Consider the following 24,118-nt stretch of genomic DNA (forward strand, 5'->3'; position numbering starts at 1 on the left):
CGTGGGCCGGCACAGGAGCCGTAGTGTGTTTGTGTGTGTGTGTGTGTGTGTGTGGGTGTAACACAGCCGACAATGTGTGAGCTGTGAGTGTGAAGATCTTGTTTTTCTTTTCTTTTCTTTCTGTAGTATTTTAGTTTCATAAGTAGGCGGCGGCAGGTATGGGTTAACGTGTATAGCAGAGTGTGTGTGTGTGTGTGTGTGTGTGTGTGTGTGTGTGTGTGTGTGTGTGTGTGTGTGTGTGTGTGTGAGGATCTTTGCATCCACGTCTCTCTGACCGTAGTTGAGGTAACTGCACGCTGCCATAGCAACAGAGCGGAAGCCTCCTGCCTTATATGGTCAAGAGAGGAAGTAAGGAACAGCCACTTTACCTATTCGAGCAGAGTGCTCGCTGGAGGAGAGGTGGGTGGATGAAACAAGGGATTTCCTCTCCTCCTCCTCCTCCTCCACCTCCTCCTCCTCCACCTCCCCCCTGGCTCTGCTCCTCTCTCTCTCTCTCTCTCTTTCCATCTTTCTCCCTCCATATGTTTCGGAGCTCTCCCGTGGCAGCTCTTCACACAAACATCTCTATAACAGCCTCTGGCTCGCCAAGGCTGAATCTGCAGGATGAAAATGAAAAGCTCCACTTTGGACACTGTTTTATTTTTGTTAAAATCATCGTCTGTAACATTTCTACCAATAAAGAATGAGTTATAGAGACCAAACCAGTTTTTTGAACCAGTCTGTAGACATGTTGATTCCTGCTGTAAAGTTAAGCATTTTAAAACGGGACCCGATGGGGATTCCTCGCTTTTCGAAGCCAGCCCCAAGTGGTCACTCGTGGAACTGCAGGCTTGTGCGTTGGGTTCATTTTTCAAGATCAGAGATTTTCAGACGTCTTGATCGTCTCGTCTCGTTTGAGCGTGACGAGTAAACAACTGCTGTTTTTGTTCTCCTTCTTTTTACTGTCTTTAAGATGAATTGGCTTCTCCAAGAAAGAACACGAAGATGATCGGTGTGGTCAATTTCAAGATTGCAGAAGAGAAACGTATGATGTAGGAGTTTGATGGCATCTGAAAAAATGATATTCAGATTAGTCTGCTGGCTGATTGAGACGAAGCAGCTACTTAGAAAATCGATGCGTCATTTGAGTTATTTTTCAAAAGGAGACTCCGACGAATGCACTGCTCCGGCTTGTCATATAGTAAACTGATTAACTCAAGATAAAGAATAAAGAGGAGGTTTCTGGGAAAGTAGAGCACGGGGGGGGGGGGTGAAAATATTGTTTGGATGCAAAGTAGACAAGAACAGTAGAGAAAGGGGCAGGAGGGGGGGGGGGGGGATGCTCTGACGTCAATGCTGTGTCAGCGCTGTGCCAGGGGACCCAGAAGCTCAGGGGAACACACACACACACACACACACACACACACACACACACACACACACACACACACACACACACACACACACACACACACACACACACACACACACACACACACCTGTAGCTGGAACACTCTTGAGACTTCCTACAAACACTTCATCTTTCTCTTAGATATTTTATGGCAGCCTTGAAAGTAAATTCTGAATGGTTCACGTCAGCGACTGAATCAGTGCTCGGTTTTAGCGACGGGCGCCACCCCCCCCCCTCGAGTGAGTCGATGAAAAGCGGCGCGACGGGGAGCGCAGAATGTCTCTCTGTTTCGACGAGACACATTTCGCCCCGGAGTACAGTCGACAGAGCGGCCACTCACATTCAATTAGAGCGGGTAGGTTTGAAACGAGCAAGACACCAATCTGACTGAGTAATCCAAATTAAGCTTGTTAAAAGAAGAATGCTGGAGAGAAAGGAGCGATTTGCCAGGAATTTGATTTGTCTGAATGCAGCCTCACACGTCTGAGGGGATTTGTCACATCCTGCTGTTTTATTGTGAAATAAATTCCCTGCCCCTCCCTCCTTCTGTAGATGATGGCCAAGCCCAGCGAGTCCCCCGTGGGTCGCCAGCACCAGAGCCACCCAGAGGAGACGGAGGAGGAGCTGAGGGAGCACCAGGATGGGGGAGGAGGGGCCCTGCCGCCGGGGGTCACCATCAAGCAGGAGCCGCCTGACCCGCAGGAGCTGCAGGAGGAGGCCATGCAGCAGCACAGGGAGCGGCAGGCGGAGCAGGAGCTGCTCTTCAGACAGGTAGAGGAGGCTGAGAGAATCGATGTGAATCCCACTCTCCTTGGTGCTTGTAGATGTTCTGGGGAAATCCTGGGAAGGAAAAAAAAAAGAAAGAAAAGAAAACACAAAGATGTATTTTCAGCTTCTTGTCTTTTCCCTCCGATCAAATGCTGAAAAGGAAGATCAAAGTTTTTTCAGTTATTGTGGCTGCCCCCTTTTGGCCAGAAGTTGCAGCTGCAGTATAGAGAAGGTTTTTGCACACTTCATTTTTAAGGCCAGGCTCAGACTACAGCAGACTTATGATTCTTTAAGGATGTAATGAAAAACGTGATGTTTGATGGAAAGATGTTTGTTTTCTTTCCAAAATATCCAATACTGTTGATATTAACAGGGCAGCCCTGAAGAGCTGTTTTGGAGTTAAAAGATAGGATCTGAAAACTCCTGAGTCAGCCTTTTGCTTTATGCTTTTACATTCGTGCTAAACAGCTCACCACAACAACTGCCTGAGTCTTGATTTCTGTGTGTGTGAGCAGCAGGCCCTGTTGCTGGAGCAGCAGAGAATCCATCAGCTCAGAAACTATCAGGCCTCCATGGAAGCTGCCGGCCTGTCGATCTCCTTCCCCGGACACCGCCCTCTGTCCCGGGCCCAGTCGTCTCCGGCCTCGGCCTCCTCCTTCCCGATCAGCGTCCCGACCTCTGACCCTCCTGTCAAACCTCGCTTCACCACAGGTCGGCACCTCTGTCCCCCCTTCATCGACGTTTTTAACATCTTCGTTTAAGCTGTCGTCAAGGTGCCGGCGTTATTCATGTCCAGAGTTGTTGCTGTCTGCCTCAGGTGTTCATTTGAGAAGTTTTGGCTTTGAATGCACTTCCTTCCAAACACACAGGGGACGAATGAACGGGATGCTCGCATCCAAACGAGCAGGTGAATTAGCCAAAGGACGCTGAAACTGTTCCGGCCTCCATCTGCTAGCAGAAAATAATCAAGCTAATCCTGCCAAAACCTTTTTCTCACCCACTTGGTCTCCCTCTCAGACATCAGACACGTTAAACAAACACAAGAACGATTTCAGGAGCTGAGGAGAAAATCTGTCTTAAAGAAGGAATGCAGCTATTCGTACTGAAGGAGCCGCTTTCTGTGTTATAACAAGCACAAGAGTTGGAGATATTTTTAAAACAGTTTGGCCTACTTTACTCCCACGCAGTTCCAAACTGCACGGAGCATTTAGGGAGAGAAGAAGGGAAGATTCACATTTTTAAAAAGGCGCTTCGGCTGAATCTGGGAAATTAGATCAGGAAGAATCGTCTGCTCTAAACTTTGTCATTTTATTCAAGCCCAAACTTGGCGTTTAATTTAAAGCGTAGGAAACAAAACGTTAATTCAAAATGTCTGAGCTGTTTCTCTTCTTGAAATAAACGTGCGTGTCTCCTCAGGTCTGGTGTACGACTCCCTCATGCAGAAGCATCAGTGCATGTGCGGAAACACCAACAGCCACCCCGAGCACGCAGGCCGGATCCAGAGCATCTGGTCTCGTCTGCAGGAGACGGGCCTCAGATTGCAGTGTGAGGTACGTTACAAAAAAGTGGAAGCAGCGCCGCGGTGAACATCACACAAAGTTGTAAAGTACACATGAGAGTTGTATCATTCTTTGTGTGTGTGTGTGTGTGTGTAGTGCATCCGTGGGAGGAAGGCCACTCTGGAAGAGCTGCAGACGGTCCACTCTGAAGCCCACGTCCTGCTGTACGGAACCAACCCTCTCCGACAGAAACTTGATTGTAAGACACTCACAAACAAACCGGATCTAATATTCATCCAGCAACTGTCTCTAATGTCACGTTTCCTCTCTGATCACCAGGTTCAATCACTCCCATGTTTGTACGGCTGCCGTGTGGAGGCGTCGGGGTAAGAGACATCAGTCAACTTGCAGTGCAATCGTATAATCATAATAATTAAAATACATGCATGCATACACATACGTGCACATAAACGGCAGATGAATGCATTAAAATAATTTAAACACAATAAAAAGGCATGTTAGTGCTTCAGAATAAAATGAAAGAACTGAAAATATTCAGAAATAAACTCACTACATGGATACGCCTGCAGGGCAGCAGGAGATTGCAGTGAATTTATGAAGCAAATGAAAAAAGAAAGCTACATTTGTATGAGCCTTAGGAAGACGGAGGAGGATAACAGTGTGTCTAAAATTTGGTAAATGAAGAAAGAACAAGCAGTGAAGTCAAACCTTCGACTTCATCTCACCCTCACACTTGGTGTTCTGTGTTTTCCAGGTGGACAGCGACACCATTTGGAACGAGGTGCACTCGTCCAGCGCCGCCCGCCTCGCCGTCGGCTCGGTGGTGGAGCTCGTTTTCAAAGTGGCGACAGGAGAGCTGAAGGTGACCTTCTTCACAACCTTTGTCATCGTCATTTAAATAAAAAATAAAATAAAATAAAATAAAAAGTTTACGTTTGTTCAGTAGAGGAAGTGTGAGGAGGTGTTTAAAAGGAAAACTGCAGCTACTTCCTGTCATCCGTTAATGTGCTGAAATCAGAATCAGGTTATCTGAGCTCAAAGAGGGATTCAATGTCTTTGAAAATGTTAAATTAGTCACAAAAACAAACTTAAAATGACCTAAACCTCTGTCACTAAACTCCTGTCGCTCCTGTGTGTCTGCAGAACGGTTTCGCTGTGGTCCGCCCTCCTGGACACCACGCTGAGGAGAGCACTCCCATGTAAGTCCACAGGCGACATCACACTTAATCTGTGCACACACACACACACACACACACACACAGGTGTTAAAGTGACAGCAACGATATTAAAAAGAGCAGGAAACACTTTCAGAACGTCTCCTCTTCGTTGGTGTTTCAGGGGCTTCTGCTACTTCAACTCTGTGGCCATCGCTGCCAAACTGCTGCAGCAGAGACTCAGCGTCAACCGGATCCTCATCGTGGACTGGGTCAGTTCTGGACGAGCCACCTGTGATATGTGAGGTAATGTTCTCTCCCATTGAAGGCAGCGTGGCTTACAATACGTGTGCTGTCTGATCTCAGGATGTTCACCATGGCAACGGCACCCAGCAAGCTTTCTACGACGACCCCAACGTCCTTTACCTGTCCATTCATCGCTACGACGACGGCAACTTCTTCCCCGGGAGTGGAGCGCCTGACGAGGTGAGCTTAAAACATTAATAAGTGTAAGCGGTGCATTGTGGGAAACGTGTATATCAAGCTAAAAAGCCAGAAGGCTTGACGCGATGTCACATGTTCGCTCCCCTCTGCAGGTGGGCAGTGGGCCTGGAGTCGGGTTCAACGTAAACGTGGCTTTCACCGGAGGTCTGGACCCTCCAATGAGTGACGTGGAGTACCTGGCCGCCTTCAGGTACATCGTTATGTTTCATCTCTGTGTTAGTACGTATTTTCATGGATTCATTCATCTTGATCATTTTGTGGACATATCTTTAAATTGTGTCAACCATCTCACAGTAATTCTTCTGAAGCGTTAACCTTATATGGGTGAAGCACCTAAGTAGTAGCAGATCTATAAATGGAGAGGAGCCAACTATATGTTGTCAGCAACTGTTTGCTAGACAGAGAGTCTACATCTGTTACGTATACAAATCAGTGTCACGTCATCTTTATTGTGTTATAGTGATGCACCCAAATGGAAAGGAATTTGTGGGATGTACCTTCTAGCAGAGTATAAGCAGCACTGTGTGATGAAGACTTTGCCACTTTGCCATTTTGCCAATGATTGTGAGATCTTGGTCAGCATGGGTCAGCGATGGTCCGCACTTTGTCAGCCATGTGTGCTGTGTTTCTGTGTTGTCTGACCATGGCTGAATAAATCTAAGATGATCCACAGTCTGTTTCACCATTTCATAATTGTCCATCTCACACAGAAATAACCCCCACCTCACACTCTCTGTGTGTTTTGTGATGTCAAAGTGAAAGCGGATGCTTTGAGTGTCCCGCCGCGTTGTTTAATCTTCACGCTCCGCCCTCTCACTCTCAGGTCGGTGGTGATGCCGATAGCAAACGAGTTCGCTCCGGACATCGTGCTGGTCTCGTCTGGCTTCGACGCCGTCGAGGGACACCCTCCACCGTTGGGCGGCTACACGTTAACGTCCAAATGTGAGATAATCTGATGTCTGCGTCTTATCTCAGACCAACATGTGCATGTTAGCTGGCTGTGAAAAGGTTGGCTCGTACCACTTCTTCATTGATATGAATTCAACCCGTCTGCTCAGGTTTTGGCTACTTGACACGGCAGTTGATGACTCTCGCTGGAGGCCGGGTGGTCCTGGCTCTGGAGGGGGGTCACGACCTCACCGCCATCTGTGACGCCTCTGAGGCGTGTGTGGCCGCTCTGCTCGGACAGGAGGTACGATGGTCGCCCTGAAGCACACAGGATCTGAATGTTATGTTATGGACCGCACATGCCTCCCATTTTAAGCTCTGAAAATGTTACTTCTTCTGCTCCATTACTTACAACAGATTAAAGGGATATTCTGTGTTTTGTTTTTTATATGACCAGTAAATTCAAACCACTTTGTAACTGGGCCAGCTGTTAAGGTGTCATAATCTCTGGGAGGAAATGCATTGTCACAATTTAAAGATTGAGGCTTAGGTAGACAACCAACTCCCGCGGTCAAGACGATCTAATCACTGATTTTATCGATTTAACAGAACACCAATCTGAGCCTGTCAGTTATATAACATGTTGGTTATATCCAAACATGTAGAAACAGAGCCGTGGTTTCACAAACATTCCTCTTGAAGCTGGAGTCTGGATTGTCACTGGACTGATGTTACGTTGTGAATTATTTTCCAGCTCCAGCTTGTGCCAAAAAAAAAAAAAAAAATCCCTCCTGATGTTTACATTTTTGTGTTTGTGTTTTTGTTCCTGTGCAGCTGGACCCTCTGCCCAAGGCCGTCCTCGAGCAGAGGCCCAACCCCAACGCCGTGCGCTCTCTGGAGAAAGTTTTAGAGACTCACAGTGAGTTCACACAAACACTGATAACACACCGGCAGACTCGTTCTCATGGATGTGAAACTCACATGTTCACGTTCATATCATTGAACGGTTAGTAAACACATCATTGCTATGATCCTCTTTTTACCCAAACACCTGAATCTCCCTTCTCTTGTTTTCCTTTTCTTTTCTTTTTTTTTTAATCTCTCGCCTCCTCTTAGGTAAGTACTGGCGCTCCGTGCACCGCTCCTCCCCGCTGCTCGGACTTTCCCTCCTGGAGGCCAAACGAGGCGACTCGGAGGAGGCCGAGGCCGTCAGCGCCATGGCCTCTCTCTCCGTGGCTAACACCAACGCCATGGATCAAAGGTGAAGGAGAAGAGTGGGCATCCTCACACTTAAAGCCTTTTATCTGTGGCCTCTGAGTTCAGTCTAACATATATTTACTACATGCTTTGTACACTTAGAGAGACTCCTCTCATATTTCTAATCATTAAATCAAATCAAAGTCAGATTTCAGTCAGCTAGTGAGCTAAAGTCAGTAGAAGCTGGGCTCGCAGTCTTCAAACCCACCTAAGAGGATTTGAGAAAGCTCTTTTTTTTTTTAACTTGAATCAGCTCCATGAAGTACTTTAACAGGTTTGAATTGTTGTTTGTTTTAAAGAGGAGAAGGCCATTGCTTTGAATTCTGTGAATGATGAACGCTGAAGGAATCTCAGCACCCTTGACGACTCTATTCAGTGTTTCCACCTGTTTTCTCACCAGGTCTGGTTGTTTTAGGGAGAAGGACACCTCTTCAGTTTATTCAGCTCCTTGTAAAAAAAAAAAAACGTTGATAAGAAAGAGCTGTTTTCAGACTCTTTGAATTGCAGCCTGTTGATGCTGTTGTTCCTGAGCTGCTCAGTGAGGAGACAATGATGCAGCAAATCAAAAAAAAAGAGAGATATTCCACTCTGGGTTTTCAGGCCTTGTGTTGGAGAGTCTGCAACTTTCAGGGTGCACTCCTCGTCAGAAGGATTTTGAATGTCTCTTTGTGTCCTCCAGGCCCGAGGACGAGCCCATGGAGGAGGAGGAGCCGCTGTAACAGAGGGAAACATGAGGGTGTCGCACCGTTACCATTGACCTCTCCGGAGACAACTCTTTGAGCTGCGAAGAGTCTTCGACTGACCCCTTCATTTAGTCCCCCTTACCCCACTCACCACGTCAGTCACCTTGATTGGCAGCCCCTCGGCCAATAAAACGAGGGGGGAGGGGGTGGGCTCAGCCTCAGAGTAGGGAGCCAATCAGGAGACAGAGGACTGCATTGGGGGGGGGGGGGGGGAATTAAAGAGACTCATTTTTTTCTGTCAGTCTTCGCCCTCTTGTGTTAGCCCCCAGCGGCTAACTGTGTGACCAAGGCAGCAGGTGGGTGTGTTTGGAGTTTGGGGCGAGGTTCGGTCTCGCTGTAGAAAGGTGTGATTTCACTGCAGGAACATACGGTGCTTTACACAGCTGCCTTCTGACCACATACAGTATGGACACCAGAGACAGCAAGACGTTCCCGGCTGCTAGCTCGGGAGTTACTTTTCTCTTTTATCGACTATTTTTGCTGTGAAACTCAAAAGGGCGTCGCAGCAACCGAGATCATATTTTACCAGATGCGTTCACTGTGGACTTTGGTCGAGCCGAAGGTTTGAGTCGGCTCTCGAAGAAGATTTGAAGACAAGACTGTCGCCTCGCCGGACCAGCCTGTCGTGGAAAAAAAAGGTTGACGAGTGAGAGGAGTGCCTTGGTGAGGGAGGGTTCCCCCCCCCCTGCTGGATTTCAGGATTGTTTTCAGGAAAAGATTGCCTTAAGTCAAACGAGGGAGGAAGAGTTTCCCGCTCCTTTTCTTGGGGGACGACTAAAAATAAAGCAAACAATCGTTCAGCATGTTTACGTCTCTTCGGCCTCTCTCTCTCTCTTAAAGAAGAAGAGTTACTTTACTTTTGGATGGATCTATTTTTCTGTAAAAAACAAAATAAAACAAAAAAACACAAAAAAAACGCTTTGTAAAGGTAGATGCCAGCTTCAGTAGAAAAACAAAAAAAAACGGTGCGAACATGAAAACTTCCAAACAAAAATTAGACTCTCGAAGAAAACAAGCCTCTGATGTAGCCTCCCTTTAACAGAAGCCGTCGCTTTGGAAACACATGAAGCATGCAATTTACGCAGACAAGACCAGACGTCGTTTCGCAAGAGTTCTGAACGATATCCAAAAGAGGAAGCCAAGCAAGAAAAGCCAAAGCATGAGTTTTGCATTTACAGTACTTTCACTTCACTTAGCTGGCAGACATTTCTTGTACTGGCCCTTTAAGAGAAGGCTCCCAGTACCCAGTTCAATGTTTACTAATTTAACCCTCCACGCATCAAGTGAGCGTTTCTGTCCCGACCGGCCTTCCGTACGTCGGCCGGTCGGCAGCTACCTTGGTTGCTCGTGCGAGCTGGTCGTGTATATTGGATTGAATATATTTTGAGGGGCAGTAATCGCCTGTTTGTAACTACATGTATGATTTCCACATCCGAGTTGTCGATATCAAAAAAAGGATGGGGAGGGGGGGGCGGGAAAAAAACGTGTTTGATAAGCGTGTCCACTTTTTATTTTTTATTGTATAAGATTATTTTTCTAACTTTTTTCATCCATAGATTTTTGTGTTCCGTGTTTTTATCCGTTTTCTGGATAGTTATAGGGCTGCCGTTCACACCTAGTACTTTTTTCACCTCTTGTTCCAGAACTTTCTTTCTTGTATTTATCAAAACCAAGGAGCAACACCTCCTTCCTTTCTTTCTTTCTTTCTTTCAAAGGCTCTCTCTGCCTTTTTTTTTTTTTTTTTTTTGCATTTTCATCTTTGTGTATTTATAACATGTACTGTTTATAGCAGATTTGTATATGGAGAAGTTTATAAATGTACTCTAACTAATGACAGCTATGATATTGTGAGCGACAAACAGTATGGTGTAAGATATTACTACCATGGACTTTAAAAAAAAAAAAAAAAAAAAAGCAGCAGTGTATTTAACTCGTCATCGACTGCACTGTTTTCTCGATGCCCTCGAGTGAAGCCATCACACGGCACTGCAATTGGCTTTTCTAAGCGAAACATTTGATCACTTTGTTGCCTAATTGATGCATCTTATCCCCCCGTATCACTCACCTTTAAACTGTGACAACACATCCACAAAGAGGTTCAAAGCACGTCTCATGTAGCTAGCTGAGTTTTTATTTGTGGTTCGAGGCAACAAATGACAGAAAAGTGGATTTTTTTAGGGGGGGGGGTGAAATTTGAAAGGAAAAACTCAGCAGATAACTTTGAAATCTCTTTCTGAGCATGTGTTGCACCATCATGTTCGACCTTTTCGGACTTTTCTGCTCCAATCACCTGATCTAACACTCGATTCTCATGTCTGTAAACTGCTTTGTTCACCAGCTTATTCCAGGCGACTATCCTGTTTATTTGAATATCATTCTAATGAGCATATTTTTCATGTCTTAACAAAACATTCCACTTGTTCTTCCTTTAATTTGGCTTCATTTTTCTTTTTTTTACTGGTTTTTAGTTTGTTTTTGTAGAAACTTTATTACTGCTCTTTTCCGCCGTCTGCTCGCGCCAACTTTAACTCTTTGCATGGTTTGTGAGTCAGCATGCCTGCTTGTCTATGTAACAAAAATGTATTTGCACAATAGAAGAAGAACACTGGAGGACTTTAAGACAAAAAAAACTCTCACTCACTCACACACACACACACACACGCTCGAAAACCCTCCCATGGCGGCGACTCCCAAGAGCACCAAACAGGACGTTTTTTTCTTCCTCGTTGGTGTGCAAGAATTCAAGACTTTGTGCGGATGACTCCAATGAGGAACCTTTGATATTGTTCTTATTGTTTCCAATGAGTGATTTTTAACAGCACTTACCACATGGACGGACTGTGCTAAAGAGAAACACGCTCTGCCAAACCTCTGCTACATCCACACCTTCAAAACAACAACAACAAAAAAACTCCCAAAGAATGTTCCTCTTTCACAGATTTGTGAGCGTGCGCTGTTACAGGGAAGAAACGTTTGGAGGGGAAAAAAAAGGGCATCGCCGTTCTGATTGTCACTCCCACCTCGGCCAGTTCTCTCTCTCTATATATATAACCACTGTGGCTCAAGAGCAATTCTCGGTTTACATGTAAATGGATAAAAAAAGTTATTTTTTTGTTTGTTGTTTGTCTCTATTGATGAAAAATGTTATCTTTCTTTGGGACCTACGCTTTGGACATTTCATCTCTTACATCATCTATAAAATATATTTCTGAAAAATACACTCTGTGCTCTGTTTTTTAATCTAATGGGGAATTTTTGGTGCTATTTCAGGAATGTTTCAATCAGTGTGAAGCAAGAAATTATCAGCGTTTCTCTTTTCATCATGTCAACAAAACAAACAATCAAAGTCCATCTTAGTGCAGCCATAGTGTCAATAATCCATCATACTGCTCTTAGTTAAATGGTCCTCAAAGTCTGCACAGCTCCTTCTTTTCACTGGCTATGGTACAAAAAACACTAAAGGTCTCAAATGAAGTTCCCTCAGCACATGACAGCGATGATGGTAAGAGTGTGCCCGGGCTGAAAACGAAGACGACAGGTCTCTGGTTTGAGGAGACATACGAAGAGGCATGACGACTCAGCTGACTCCCAGCTGAGTGGAAAATCTAATAACAGGATTCAATATCTGAAAGTGTGCATGCAAAGTCCAGAGCAGCAGATATCAGCTGACCTTTTCTTCGCTCCTTAAACTGAAGCTTCAAATGTCACGTTATTGTGACAAAATAAAGTCCATCTTTATTTCTGAAAGGTAAGGTGGAAATACTCTGATTTCTTGTTACATTTAACCAGTTGTCCAAAAGTGAATTATGCTGTTATTTACTGTAGAAGAATAATTAACTTCAAGTCTTGTAGGAGAAAAAAATGAAATGGGGAGTTTTGACAAAATTTGCACTACCACTCATGATGGGAGGAGTAAGATGAAACCATAAGAAAAAAAAGATGACATGTATGAATTAAATATTACTTATTTTATTTTATTGTTTTATTTATTAGCACACATATAAGAATACATCAAAATAGGATTAACAAAAACATAAAAGGTGTGTCAGGAGAGCTCAAGGAGCCAACAGGCCTCACCTCTTAAGAGACAAATCAACTAAACAAATCCAATTACACAATTTCAAAACAAAATTAAATATAAACACAGTAACCTATACACATATTCATACACACACACTTAGACACATACACACAATAGAAAGACTGAGAATGTTAACCCTCTATCAGCTTAATGAAACAGGCATTAATCTATTAAAAAGGGAGTGAAATTTGTGAGTTGATGGAAATATATATATATATATATATATTTTTTATATCTGCAAAAGTTTGACCTCATGTATTAAATGTGAAGACAGTTTCCTTTTAAAAATCTCTGTAGACGAAGAGCCGTTAATTATAACTGTACGTAATAAGAAATGATTCACAGGGGCAATAAATACTAGAAGAGGCCAATTCAAAAAGGAAAGCTTTAATAAATAATATATGTCATCAATAGGCATATTCAATATGATATGTGTAGGGGTTTTTAGGATAGGGTAGGATAATACTTTATTGATCCCCAGAGGGGAAATTCGGGCGTTGCAGCAGCACAGACAAGAAAGCTCAAAAATACACATTAAACAGAACAGATAAGAGAAATAAAATAAAAATAGAATAAAAATAAATAATAAAATAAAATAAAAATAAATTAAAAAAATAATAATTAAATTTAATTAAATTAAATTTAAAAAAAATAAATAAAAATAAAAAATAAAATAAAATAAAATAAAATAAAATAAAATAAAAAATAAATACAAATAAATACAAATAAAAATAGGGGGTATATACAAGTACAAAATGAATGATGAAGTTAACTATGCAGGGAATTGTGACAGTATTTGCAGAGAATGACAAGATAAAGTGACTTGGTATGATAAACAGCAGAGAAGAGAAGCAGTTTTGTACCACAGTAATGCAGAGTGCAGTTATATAATATAATATAATAATGCAATATATTGGTTATATCGGTAAAGCTTATAGGGTATATATATATATATATAAACTCAATACAGCACGTTTTGTAACTGTTTTACATGAGTGTGTTTTAATGGTTGCGTTTATTTTTTTTACTATATCTCTGGAGTATGAAGGCTGAATGAATATAAAGCAAAGCAAAGTGACTCACATAATCAAATCACAGCATCATCAGGTGAATTAAGACAAATATACATATTTGTAGAAGAGATTCAAGTGTTTAAAAAAAAAAACCAACCTCATAATGAGTGTTCATCTATGTCAGTGTTTTTCTGTCCAATGGGAGGAGAGCACTTCCTCTCCACGGTGCACACACTGTCCTCATAGTTCCTCTCTGCACACTGTCCCCACCGCCTGCAACCAGCGCAATGCTAAAGCTGCAACATTAACGCGTTTATTTTCCCCTTTTTCCACGACCCTTCAGAGGGGGGCGACCTGTCACATCATCATCATCTTCTCTCTGTCTTGTTCTTCTCCTCACCGAGCTGCTGCAGCCGCGTGTTTTCTTTCCCCCCCCGGACATGCCTAACATCGTGCTTTTTAGCGGGAGCTCCCACCACGACCTGTCCCAGAAAGTAGCCGATCGGCTGGGACTGGAGCTGGGCAAAGTGATCACCAAGAAATTCAGCAACCAGGAGACGTGGTAAGCACTTAAAAAAACCCTCCTTACATCACGTTCAGTCATGCATTTTGTCGGTGGAAGAAGCTGCGCTGATGCATCCCATGTGGAGATGTTAGCATGAAGCTAACAATAGTTTACTATACACGTGACTTAGTTAGCCACATGTAAACATGGCAGGCAAGGAAGCTAACTTCTGCTTCCTATATAGGACAGTTACTTCAACGCGCTACCTCTTCTGTGTCCTTGTTGTGTGTAACTGTGTAACTAAACCACGCTGACAACAACAGAAGAGTTTTGGAGTTACGTAATGCTGTAGTGGCTTGCTGCGCACCATGCTAACTCAGCTAGCTTCGAGGTGTCATGAGTGATAACGGAGAAATGGGCCAAATTTTTGCACTTCAGTAACAAAATATTCCCAAAATCCCTTTGTGTTCGTTTTAACTACGAGTATTAACTCTAAAAAATGGGTTTGCAGCAGCTGGTGTTTGATTCTTGAGCTGGTTTTGTTGGGTGGGAACGTGTTGTTACGGGGGAGCAGAATTCGACGTAACACCTCAGCTAGCTGGTTCCTGCTTTTTGCTTCTGTCTTAACAAGCATCTGATGAGGTTAGGCAATGAAATGCAACAAGTGTGAACTTATGTGGAGTTTTGGAAGCATTATATAAAAAGAAGGAGCATTTAATGTAATGTGAAGAAGAATGTATTTAAAAAGGGAAATGAGTTAATTCACCACTGCTCACATCACATGCACTTTATTAACCAATGTGACTGACTTAATGACTGCCTGCACGCCAGCTTCTAGGCCTTTTTTATATTGCAGTTTGCTGAGGTTTTTTACAACTTGCAGCTCCTGTTGTAAACACATTTAAAAGTTGTGCAGCCTGTTTTTAAACCCTGATGCAGGCGACCTTTAAACGCCATGCTGGTTTATGTTTATTTGACCTGAACTCGTCACTGAACTGTCAGATGCAGCTTGTTTTAGCATTCAACATGTGTTTGTGGCCCGAAGATGTGATAATTCAACTTTCCAGGCATGTAATCTAACTCAGGGGTGGGCAGCTGGCGGCCTGGGGGCCACATGCGGCCGTCAATGTGGCCCCTCAGGTCAATTTTGACATCAAGACAAAATCTGCCATGAAATCATGAAAACCAGAAATATATCCATAATAATATTTGACAACTGGCATATGTTGAGTTAAATTTGAGACATAATTGACTGTAATTGTTTTTGTATTCTACAATTTGGCCCCTCGCTGTGAGAATTAAATGAACGTGGCCCCTCGCTGTGACCACAGTTGCTCATCCCTGATCTAACTCTTCAGTCAAACACTCGCTGTATTGCCGATGCTGGATAAAAGCATCCATTCTGGACGTTGATTTGAATCTTTCCTTTGCTTGTTGTGAACCAAAAGAGAGCCTCAAACACACAACAGGTTCCCCCTCAGATCAAACGGTGTCAAAGCCTCCAAAAGGGCCTCGACCATCTCATCCCCTCTTTGCTGTGAATGCTTTCAACCATGTCTCTAAAATCCAGGACGCTGCCGTGCGGATTCTCTCCAGGGAACACATCTTTTTTTTTTTGGGTGACGCTAAAACAAAACAAGGATTTGCTTTCCCACGGGGAGGTGATAAACCACTCTTCTTACTGCTCCAACACAGACACAGTGTTTGGGAGTGCCTGGAAAACCTCCAAAGGGGATGCATCCTAATCAGAAGCCCTGGCTCCTTTTCAAAGCGAAGGAGCTCCTCACCCGACCTCTACCTCGGTCACTACCCGTCCACAAGCTCCCGTTTTCCAGCAGCGGACCGTGGCCTCAGACTTTGATTCCCACATCGTGCACTTTTAATGGATCTTGACGTTTTTCACAGATTTGTTACAGGCTCACATCTCCCACTCGGCAGGAAAATCCAACCGCTTTCAGGCGCCCTACACGCCTTTTATATGTTATCATGTTGTTTACAAAATCCACTCTTCTGTCAGGACTCTGATGTTGACCTTTTTAATGTGTGTGAAAAGATTTTAAGCCTGTTGATGTTTGAGTTTAATCCTCATTTTCTGACCTCTCTGTGCGCTCCTCTCCAAGCGATCTTTAGTTGTTGTGTTTTGTGCTTCGAGCTCGTACTCGGGGAGTGTTCGCTTGTTCTGTTTTTCCTTTTTGTTCAGAACGAGCAATGTGAGTGTCAGCCCTTTTTTTTTTTTTACCCACCACCTTTACAGACGTGTTGTGCGGCCTCCTCTTATGAAAACCTTGTGACCGCACAGACAGACAGGCAGACCCCTCTCTCACTCTTTTCTTTCTGCACATGTCCCGCTGATCACATGACTGAGGCCGAGGGGGGAACCTGGACGCGTCCCACTCAGGAATGTTTCACACACTCACATGCTGCCTGCTTTGACGTCAGCTGTGGCTTGCCTTGGTGTGTGTGTGTGTGTGTGTGTGTGTGATTGTGTGCCTGACCTCCAGATTTCTTCAGATGAGCGCCGATGCTCAGGCCTGAACTTGCATTTTAGAATTCAAGACATCTTCAGGTTTAGTCTGAGTCACTGCTGCTAAATGTTCCATAGATGATGAAGAAACAAAGTACAGAAAACAGTGCTTTGGGTTATCACTCGATTCCTCTTCTCGTCCTCACATCCTCCTGAACTTTCAAACGTCAGAGTCTGACTCGTCTCCCCTCCCTGTCGTCCCAAACAGTGTGGAAATCGGGGAGAGCGTTCGCGGCGAGGATGTCTACATCGTGCAGAGCGGCTGCGGCGAAATCAACGACAACCTCATGGAGCTGCTCATCATGATCAACGCCTGCAAGATCGCCTCGTCGTCCAGAGTCACCGCCGTCATCCCCTGCTTCCCCTACGCCCGGCAGGACAAAAAAGACAAGGTGGAGACGCACACACTTGCACATGAACCCCTGTATGTTTACTCAGTCACTTCTGAATATGAACTTTTATAGAAATGCACATCCCAACTCAGTGTGGTAAATACAATGCATGAATACAACAGCATTTGAAAGAGTCCATAACATTTTAATTTTAATGTTTTAAATAAGAAATAAAAGCACTGTTGTTTCATCGTAAACTGGACGATCAAAGTTAGTGCTTCACAAGTTGCACTGCATGTCGACATACTAACAAAGTCTGCAGTGACGTGATAAGTCAGAAAACGGCGCCGTCGCACATTCCAGCAGTCTCACAAACTGGATCGTTCAACCTTCTTATCCTGTCAGTCATTATCTTTATGTTGCACTCCGATGTCCATGCTGTCTCTTCACCTGCAGTCAATAAAAGTAACACTTCTAATATTACTCTTGACATGTGCGGGTCACTGACTTCGCTTTACCTCATCTGCATGGTCACCCAACATTTGTGAGGGCAGTTTACAGTCTTCCTGCACAAAACTGAGAATCCGGTTTTGAAGGCGATTAGGAAATCTGTGAGATGAGAAGCGATGAGTCAAATCTTCCATCGATTTTGTTGTTGAAATGTGAGAATGTTGAATTTCAATCTGGAAAAAGTGCAAAACGCTGCACTTACAAATTCAACTTGGATTGAGCTCTATGATGCTCACATTTCTTCCCTCAGCTCGAGTCACGGCTCCTCTGAGCACTCGCGCTAATAAAGCTCCGCCAATCGAGCCCAGGTGGTCGAGTGTTTTGCACCTTTTTTTAAAAAAATCAGTGAATCTCAACTTTAGAAGAATGTCAGAGATGGTGCCTGCATGGGGCTTGAATTCAGTTTTGATGTCTTGATGCTTGTCAGAGTCGAGCACCCATCTCGGCGAAGCTGGTGGCCAACATGTTGTCAGTGGCCGGAGCGGACCACATCATCACCATGGACCTGCACGCCTCACAGATCCAGGTCAGTGTGTGTGAAGGAACGCCACCCCTCTGTGTGTTACTGTCAGTGTGTAGCATGCTCTAAAACACCACATGTTATAAAGCAGGGACGTGACAGTTTTTGCTATCTAGAGGGGAGTTTCTGTTATTTTCACTAAGTTAAAGTTGTCAGAAGCAGACTGGGAGAAGTCTCAGATGCTGCCTTAAAGGGACAGTACTCAGAAATAAAGTTTCAAGTGATTTTAAAATGATAAGGAGCTGAAGCCGAAATGATGTGTTCAGTTTTAAAATATTCATCTGTGTTAAAAGACATTTAAAAAAAAAAAAAAGTAACTTGGTGATGTGTGTCATATATTTTTTTAGGGTTTTTTCGACATCGCAGTAGACAACCTTTATGCAGAACCAGCGGTGCTACAGTGGATACGCGAAAATATTCCTGAGTGGAAGAATTGTATAATCGTTTCTCCAGATGCAGGTGGAGCGAAACGGTAAGAGTCGGCGAGGGTTCAGGGGCCGTGCGATACCTCACAGTGACTCACAGGCACCCAAGAAATGAAAGGTGTTTTAATGGCACTGCAGTGTGGAGGTGGAGCGCTGCCTATACACACATCTGAGAGCTTAGGCAACATGACATGAGTTTATAAATATACATAAAATGTGTTTACATGTCAGTGAGAGTTTAAAAAAAGAACATCTGAGGAGCAGGTGAATGTGTTTTCTCTGAGTCGTGCGTGTCCCTCTCCCCGTCCAGAGTGACGTCCATCGCCGACCGCCTGAACGTGGACTTTGCTCTGATCCACAAAGAGAGGAAGAAGGCCAACGAGGTGGACCGCATGGTGCTGGTCGGGGACGTCAAAGACCGCGTAGCCATCCTGGTGGACGACATGGCCGACACCTGCGGCACCATCTGCCACGCTGCCGACAAGTCAGTTAAATTCAAATCTGTGTGTGAGTGTGAGTGTGTGAGGAGTCACAGACGTGGAGCTGGAGAAGCAAAGGGCAGTCAGTGTTATCTGGGTTTGATTTAATCAAACAGTCTGTGAAGTGTTACTCAGTAAAAGCTGATAACTGCTGCATATTAATATTAAACTGATAAGATTTAGAGACATGTTTGTAGTTTTAGTTTCATATCTTTTTTTTTTTTTTTTTTTAAATCACTTTGTTTTCACCGCTCCTCTCAGGCTGATTGATGCTGGAGCCGTGAAGGTGTACGCCATCCTCACACACGGCATTTTCTCCGGTCCGGCCATCTCTCGTATCAACAGCGCCCCGTTCGAAGCCGTGGTGGTGACCAACACCATCCCACAGGAGGAGAAGATGAAGGCGTGTCCCAAAATACAGGTACACAACACACCTTGGTGACATGTGATACCTGAGGGGGGGGGGTTATACACACAGGTAGAGAGGAGCTGCTTCTTGTTTTTATTTTCCCCTCACATGTTGGACTCTGTCTCCTCCAGGTCATCGATATCTCCATGATCCTGGCGGAGGCGATCAGGAGAACCCACAACGGCGAGTCCGTGTCCTACCTCTTCAGCCACGTACCTTTGTAGAAAGAAAAAAGAGCAGGAGCGTTTCCTCGTCCTCTTTCCACTTTGAGCCACTCGGCCGGGCACTTTTCTGCCACATATCCTCCAAAAAGGCCGGGGAAATAAAAAAACGGCCTGCTGTTTTTTTTTTTTTGTTGTTCTTGTTTTTTTGGCCAACTCCCAAATGTGACTGTTAAAAATGTCGCGCCCACATGATCGTTGTTTCTGACATCTTCACCACAGGACAAATATCATCTCTCAAGTTGTATTTATGAGTTCCTCCTTTTTTTTTTTTCCTCCTTCTTCTCTTGTTTCAGTTTGTCCGACCTTAAAACACCCGAGGCCTGGCCTTCACTTTAACCAAAGGGTCCATGATGTAACATGATGTATGATTTGTACCTCACTTAAAAAGAAACCATTCCACCAAGTCATTCAAGTAGACATATTTAGGCTTTTTAAGCTTCAAAGAATAAGAAAGAAAAGAGTTCAAAATGTGAAAATGTGCACCTTTCCTCCCCTGAGTGTTTGCCTTAACAGCTGCTAAGATGATTTGAATACAGCTTAACTCTTCGCGCTCTAAAGATTGTAATATTTTGGCTTCATACAGGAGTTGATTTCAAACTTTGTCTCACCTCTGAACTGTGATTTCTCCTTTAATAAGCTGCTGCCAACCTTCCTCCTTTGTTTCTGTTTAATTCAATGAGAACTGAACTCTCCCGACAGCTCTGTTATTGATTAGAAAAAGAAAAAAAAAAAGAGTGTGATGCAAGGTGTTATGGGTGCTGCGCCCACGTTTCAAAAAGGTCACGAAAACAAAAGGAGCCCAAAGCTTGAGAATAGTGTTTAACATGTCAAGGTTTCACAGCGTCTTCAAACAGAACCGGCTGTGACGGGTCACTTTAGTTCAGACGAGGCAGGTCTCACTCTCTGCCTGTTGGTGGATTTAAAAAAAAGCATGATTTAATTTTTTTTTATATGTAACACTTCAAGCTGTTTTGTTGACAATAAAGCTTTGACAATGGCTGACAGAAAGTGTTCTGCTCTTCATTTCATCTGGTGAGTAAATCTAAAAAGAACATAAAGACGTTTAACAATTAAAGCTCAGTCAAAGTTTGGGGATGAGAGATTTTTACTTCAACAAATGTTGAAATTGCTTTGAATCCTTCTTGTGTGATGAAGCAGCGTTGCATCCTACATTTCCCATCATGCAACACAAATACATCTGCAAGATCCTGCATGTGAAAAGTTTCAGTTTTTCACACAACCAAGTGTGTCATCTCCAAACCTGAGCTGCGAGCATACTGATGACATCACAATGACGTCATATTTTTTTCTCAATCACCCAGAAAGTGGGCTTTAGTTTTATTACGATATAGACAAATATAATTATATTGCTCAACTTATTTTAATGGCTTTTATAATTATTTTTACTACAATCAACTCTTATTGATTCATTTACTTTATGCCTGCAAAAAAACCTTTTTCCTTCTGAACCATATTTGTGTCTGAATTGCATTTTTGTTTTGTTTTTTGCTGCTCAACCATGCATGGAGTATGACTTCAAATGTCCACCAGGGGGCGTCATTCTACAGGAATGTGCAGCTGTAGGCCGATGAGAGGAGGGGAGACATGAGGAGCCGTTGAATTTACATTTTCTTTGAGTTTTTTTGTCTCATGAATCAACTCAAAAATCAAAAATAATAATGATAATAATTAGTAAAACCTCTGTTGTAGTTAATAAACATGTTTAGGATGCCTTATTGATACAAAACACCTTTTTTTTTTTTTTTTTTTTAAAGAGCGTTCAGATCTGCACAGAAACAAAATAAATCATGTATCTATTTCCTCCTTCTGGGTTTTGATGATGTGAGGCTTCTCTAAAGACGTTTGTAGGTGTTTAGTTTCAGGATGAGGATGGAGGTCCGAGCCTCACCAGCAGAGGGCTGCAGCAGAGGGTGATGGGAGCTGGTGATGTCAGATGTCATTAGCATATTTCTGACTATAACTAATGCTTGCGCAAAGACGCTCCACTACTGCTGCACCACACTGACCAGAGACATCCAGCCACCAGAACACACTGGTAAGATCTGTTCAACATCTCTGTTCTCTCAGCCTGATTAGCTGCAGCTTCACAATAGTCTGGTAAAAGCGAGGATTAAGATAGAGGCGTTTGGGGAAATGTGCCAAATGGATAATCAGAGGGTGGGGGGGAAAGAAAATTCGGATTTGACGTGAACGCAACTTGTTTTTGTGTATTAAAATGTCACATCAGGGTTTGTTGTGACAGCATCGTTGACCTTTATGTTGTGTCTTTGTCTGAACCGCATACATTCTTGCATAACACCCTGTTTCCTTTGTTGTCGCGCCTGGTTCCGTTATTAGGATGACGCGTTCACTGCGCTTTATTCTGACTGGGAGCGTGTGTTTCTTTGTGTTTTTCTTTTGGCATTGAACTTAGATATTAAGGAATGTGCAAACATGTCAATCTGGGCGGTGGTTCCTTCACGTTGCACCCCCCCAGGAGAAGTACGTGACAAGTGAATCTGCGGGATTGTTGTACAGCATGTGGAAAGCCCCTTGCGTGGACCCTCACAAAGCAATATTCAACATCTCGAATATAAACATTGTTTTAACCTTTTGTGTGCGTTTTTAAGAACAGCTGCAAACCATTGCGCAGTGTGCTCAGTTTTTATTTATTTATATATTTTCCTCGCACTGCCCAGCATGGGAACTGCTATTGTTATGTAAATGTCAGGTTTGAAGGCGTTGTGGACTGGCTTCATTGTCTGGAGCAGCCCGTCCCCTGTGTGTGTGTGTGTGAGTCATTGTGTGTGTGTGTGTGTGTGTGTGTGTGTGCACCATCCCCGGGGTTTTTTCGGGTTGGATAACGGGATGGAAGGCAGTCAAATCACGCCGGGCAGAGCTGCAGGCGAACAAAAGAAGGCGGACGCATATTTTAGGAAAAAGTAGTCCGGTCACTGAGATTCAGGCAACGCCCTTCTTCTGGTAGAAAGTCAGGGTGCAGCACGTGCTTGGGTGGATTGTGAAATTGCATGATTTATATGCATTAGACATATTTGAGATCATTATAATCATCTGGTCGTTCTGTTTCTTGTAGATGGAATAAAAATGATTTTTGAAATATCTGCAATGTGACAAAACGTCTGTTTACGCCCTTATCCTTCAGACCACCTAAAACAATGGCAGACAAACCCGACATCTCAGAAGTCACCAAATTTGACAAATCCAAGCTGAAGAAGACAGAGACACAGGAGAAGAATCCCCTGCCCACAAAAGAAAGTAAGTGTCTGCTCTTCAAACCTTCATTTTTTTATCATGGAGTTTGGCACATTTTGGTCTTTCTCCTGGTGGGTGTCTTATTTTTGTCCCCCCTTTTCCCATCCACAGCCATCGAACAGGAGAAGCAGGAGTCGTAGTGAAGCCCCTCCCTCCCGTCATGCACTGTACACCCCTCCTCCTCCTCCCGCATTGCCTTGTTTTCAGTCACTTCTTTTAGCCGTATAACTTTGTAACCGAAATTATGAAATGACAACAATAACCGAGCTGCACAGCCAGTGGACGGATGAAGCCTCTGTCCGGGCTGTCGGCTGTGCCCCCTTAACGACTCCCTTTACCATCTACACGCCCGTCTTTCTGTGACGATAAGGAAGACCTGTCTGAGGCGGAGGAGTGGGGGGGGTTGGGGGGGCGGCAGAAGGTGCACCCTAACACATGGCATCACCCACACGCAGTTCAGAGGCCTGAGGGACGGGGCGTGGTCCAAGAAGCTTCTCCTCATCTCACCGCCAACACCCGACTTCTAGTGTGGCTGCTTCTGCGTCGTAGCTAAGGCGTCAAGCTTTTTATTTGTCGTTTTTATTGTCTTCTAATTTTCGGGAAATGCACAACTTTGTTTGTACGCTGGCCAAAATGTAAATGCCCCCCCCAAAAAAATTGATACTGTCGTCCATCACGATGTTCTTCTTTTGTATGTACACAATGAAAACAAATAAGTGTAACGGATTCCATCTAGAAGTGGGAGACGCTCAAATGGACCTTATTTACAGTTAATGAGTGGGTCGAGATAGCCGTTGTGTTGCAACCTGTCTCTAATGAGGAAAAATTTTAAATTCTATATACCGGAAATTGATTCCATGTGTTTGCTTTCAACCGTAGATCAAAGTTCTTTGGAGTTCAGCAGTCATGTTACTCTGCCACAAACCATTACCAGAAATGGAAAACCGTGAAATGTTGTAATAAAAAAAGATTTGTTTAAAAAAACAAAAAACTGTGCTTGCAGACTTCTTTTTCTAGACATTCATCCACACAGCCACACATCCGAACAATAAATCCCCAATCTAAACTGAATTATCAGCTATCATTTTATGTAATGTTGTAGCTTAAAATGAGCCTCCCTGTTTTAATGTAACCCACTTTCACACCTCAGATGCCAAACAATCCTTCAGTGTTACTTAAAGGCTGAGGCTGTGCACTTTTGAAAGGCTTAAATATCTCTGCAGAAAGCCTGGCAGGGATTTACCAGCACAGGAGATGCTGTATGTGTGAGTGTGTGTGCAGAGAAAGAAAGAAAGAAAGAAAGGAGGCTGGAAATGAAAGCAACTTGTCTGACCACCTGTCACCGGCGGAAAAAAACTTCAACGTAGGTGATTATTGCAGAAAAGCTCTAGAACCCGACAACTAGACGCAGCCTTTTGAGGAACTGTAATCACTTTGAGGTTAGCTTTGCTGCATGTTTGTATCCAGGTTGCACATTTCTGAAACTTGATGAAACCTCTTCTTTAGAGGATTAATAACAAACATATTTTCCTGATAAAATTGGGACAAAAGAGTGACAAAAGGAACCTTTTTCTTGTGTCTATCATCTGGTGTGATGCA

At 43.7% G+C, this 24,118-nt stretch overlaps 2 protein-coding genes across 6 annotated transcripts in view; both read left to right on the plus strand.

The window, feature by feature from the left end:
• The window catches only part of LOC110000997 (histone deacetylase 4-like), a 52,681-nt gene extending 41,239 nt beyond the window's left edge, over positions 1-11,442 (plus strand). For all 5 annotated transcript variants that reach the window (XM_065952028.1, XM_065952030.1, XM_065952029.1 and 2 more), the window contains 15 exons: positions 1,943-2,161; positions 2,674-2,869; positions 3,575-3,708; positions 3,814-3,916; positions 3,997-4,043; positions 4,433-4,540; positions 4,822-4,877; positions 5,017-5,104; positions 5,199-5,318; positions 5,429-5,526; positions 6,160-6,278; positions 6,395-6,528; positions 7,059-7,143; positions 7,341-7,485; positions 8,161-11,442. In XM_065952028.1, the coding sequence (XP_065808100.1) occupies positions 1,943-2,161; positions 2,674-2,869; positions 3,575-3,708; positions 3,814-3,916; positions 3,997-4,043; positions 4,433-4,540; positions 4,822-4,877; positions 5,017-5,104; positions 5,199-5,318; positions 5,429-5,526; positions 6,160-6,278; positions 6,395-6,528; positions 7,059-7,143; positions 7,341-7,485; positions 8,161-8,200 (1,692 nt within the window). In that variant the 3' untranslated portion in view covers positions 8,201-11,442. The remainder of the gene's footprint in view (positions 1-1,942; positions 2,162-2,673; positions 2,870-3,574; positions 3,709-3,813; positions 3,917-3,996; positions 4,044-4,432; positions 4,541-4,821; positions 4,878-5,016; positions 5,105-5,198; positions 5,319-5,428; positions 5,527-6,159; positions 6,279-6,394; positions 6,529-7,058; positions 7,144-7,340; positions 7,486-8,160) is intronic.
• A 2,103-nt stretch (positions 11,443-13,545) lies between these two features.
• Positions 13,546-20,243, plus strand: LOC110000995 (ribose-phosphate pyrophosphokinase 2). Its single transcript, XM_065952032.1, has 7 exons — positions 13,546-13,880; positions 16,556-16,739; positions 17,617-17,715; positions 18,057-18,181; positions 18,445-18,618; positions 18,875-19,034; positions 19,154-20,243. The coding sequence occupies exons 1-7, from the start codon at positions 13,759-13,761 to the stop codon at positions 19,244-19,246; spliced, it is 957 nt and encodes a 318-aa protein (XP_065808104.1). The 5' UTR covers positions 13,546-13,758; the 3' UTR covers positions 19,247-20,243.
• The last annotated feature ends 3,875 nt before the right edge of the window (positions 20,244-24,118 follow it).

Source organism: Labrus bergylta, chromosome 24 (assembly GCF_963930695.1).
Source record: "Labrus bergylta chromosome 24, fLabBer1.1, whole genome shotgun sequence".
Lineage (NCBI taxonomy): Eukaryota > Metazoa > Chordata > Actinopteri > Labriformes > Labridae > Labrus > Labrus bergylta.

Coding starts and splice junctions, on each gene's coding strand:
- LOC110000995 (XM_065952032.1), top strand. CDS start 13,759: ATGCCTAACATCGTGCTTTTTAGCGGGAGCTCCCACCACGACCTGTCC. Junction 16,740..17,616: donor GGCAGGACAAAAAAGACAAG/GTGGAGACGCAC, acceptor GATGCTTGTCAG/AGTCGAGCACCCATCTCGGC. Junction 17,716..18,056: donor TGCACGCCTCACAGATCCAG/GTCAGTGTGTGT, acceptor ATATTTTTTTAG/GGTTTTTTCGACATCGCAGT.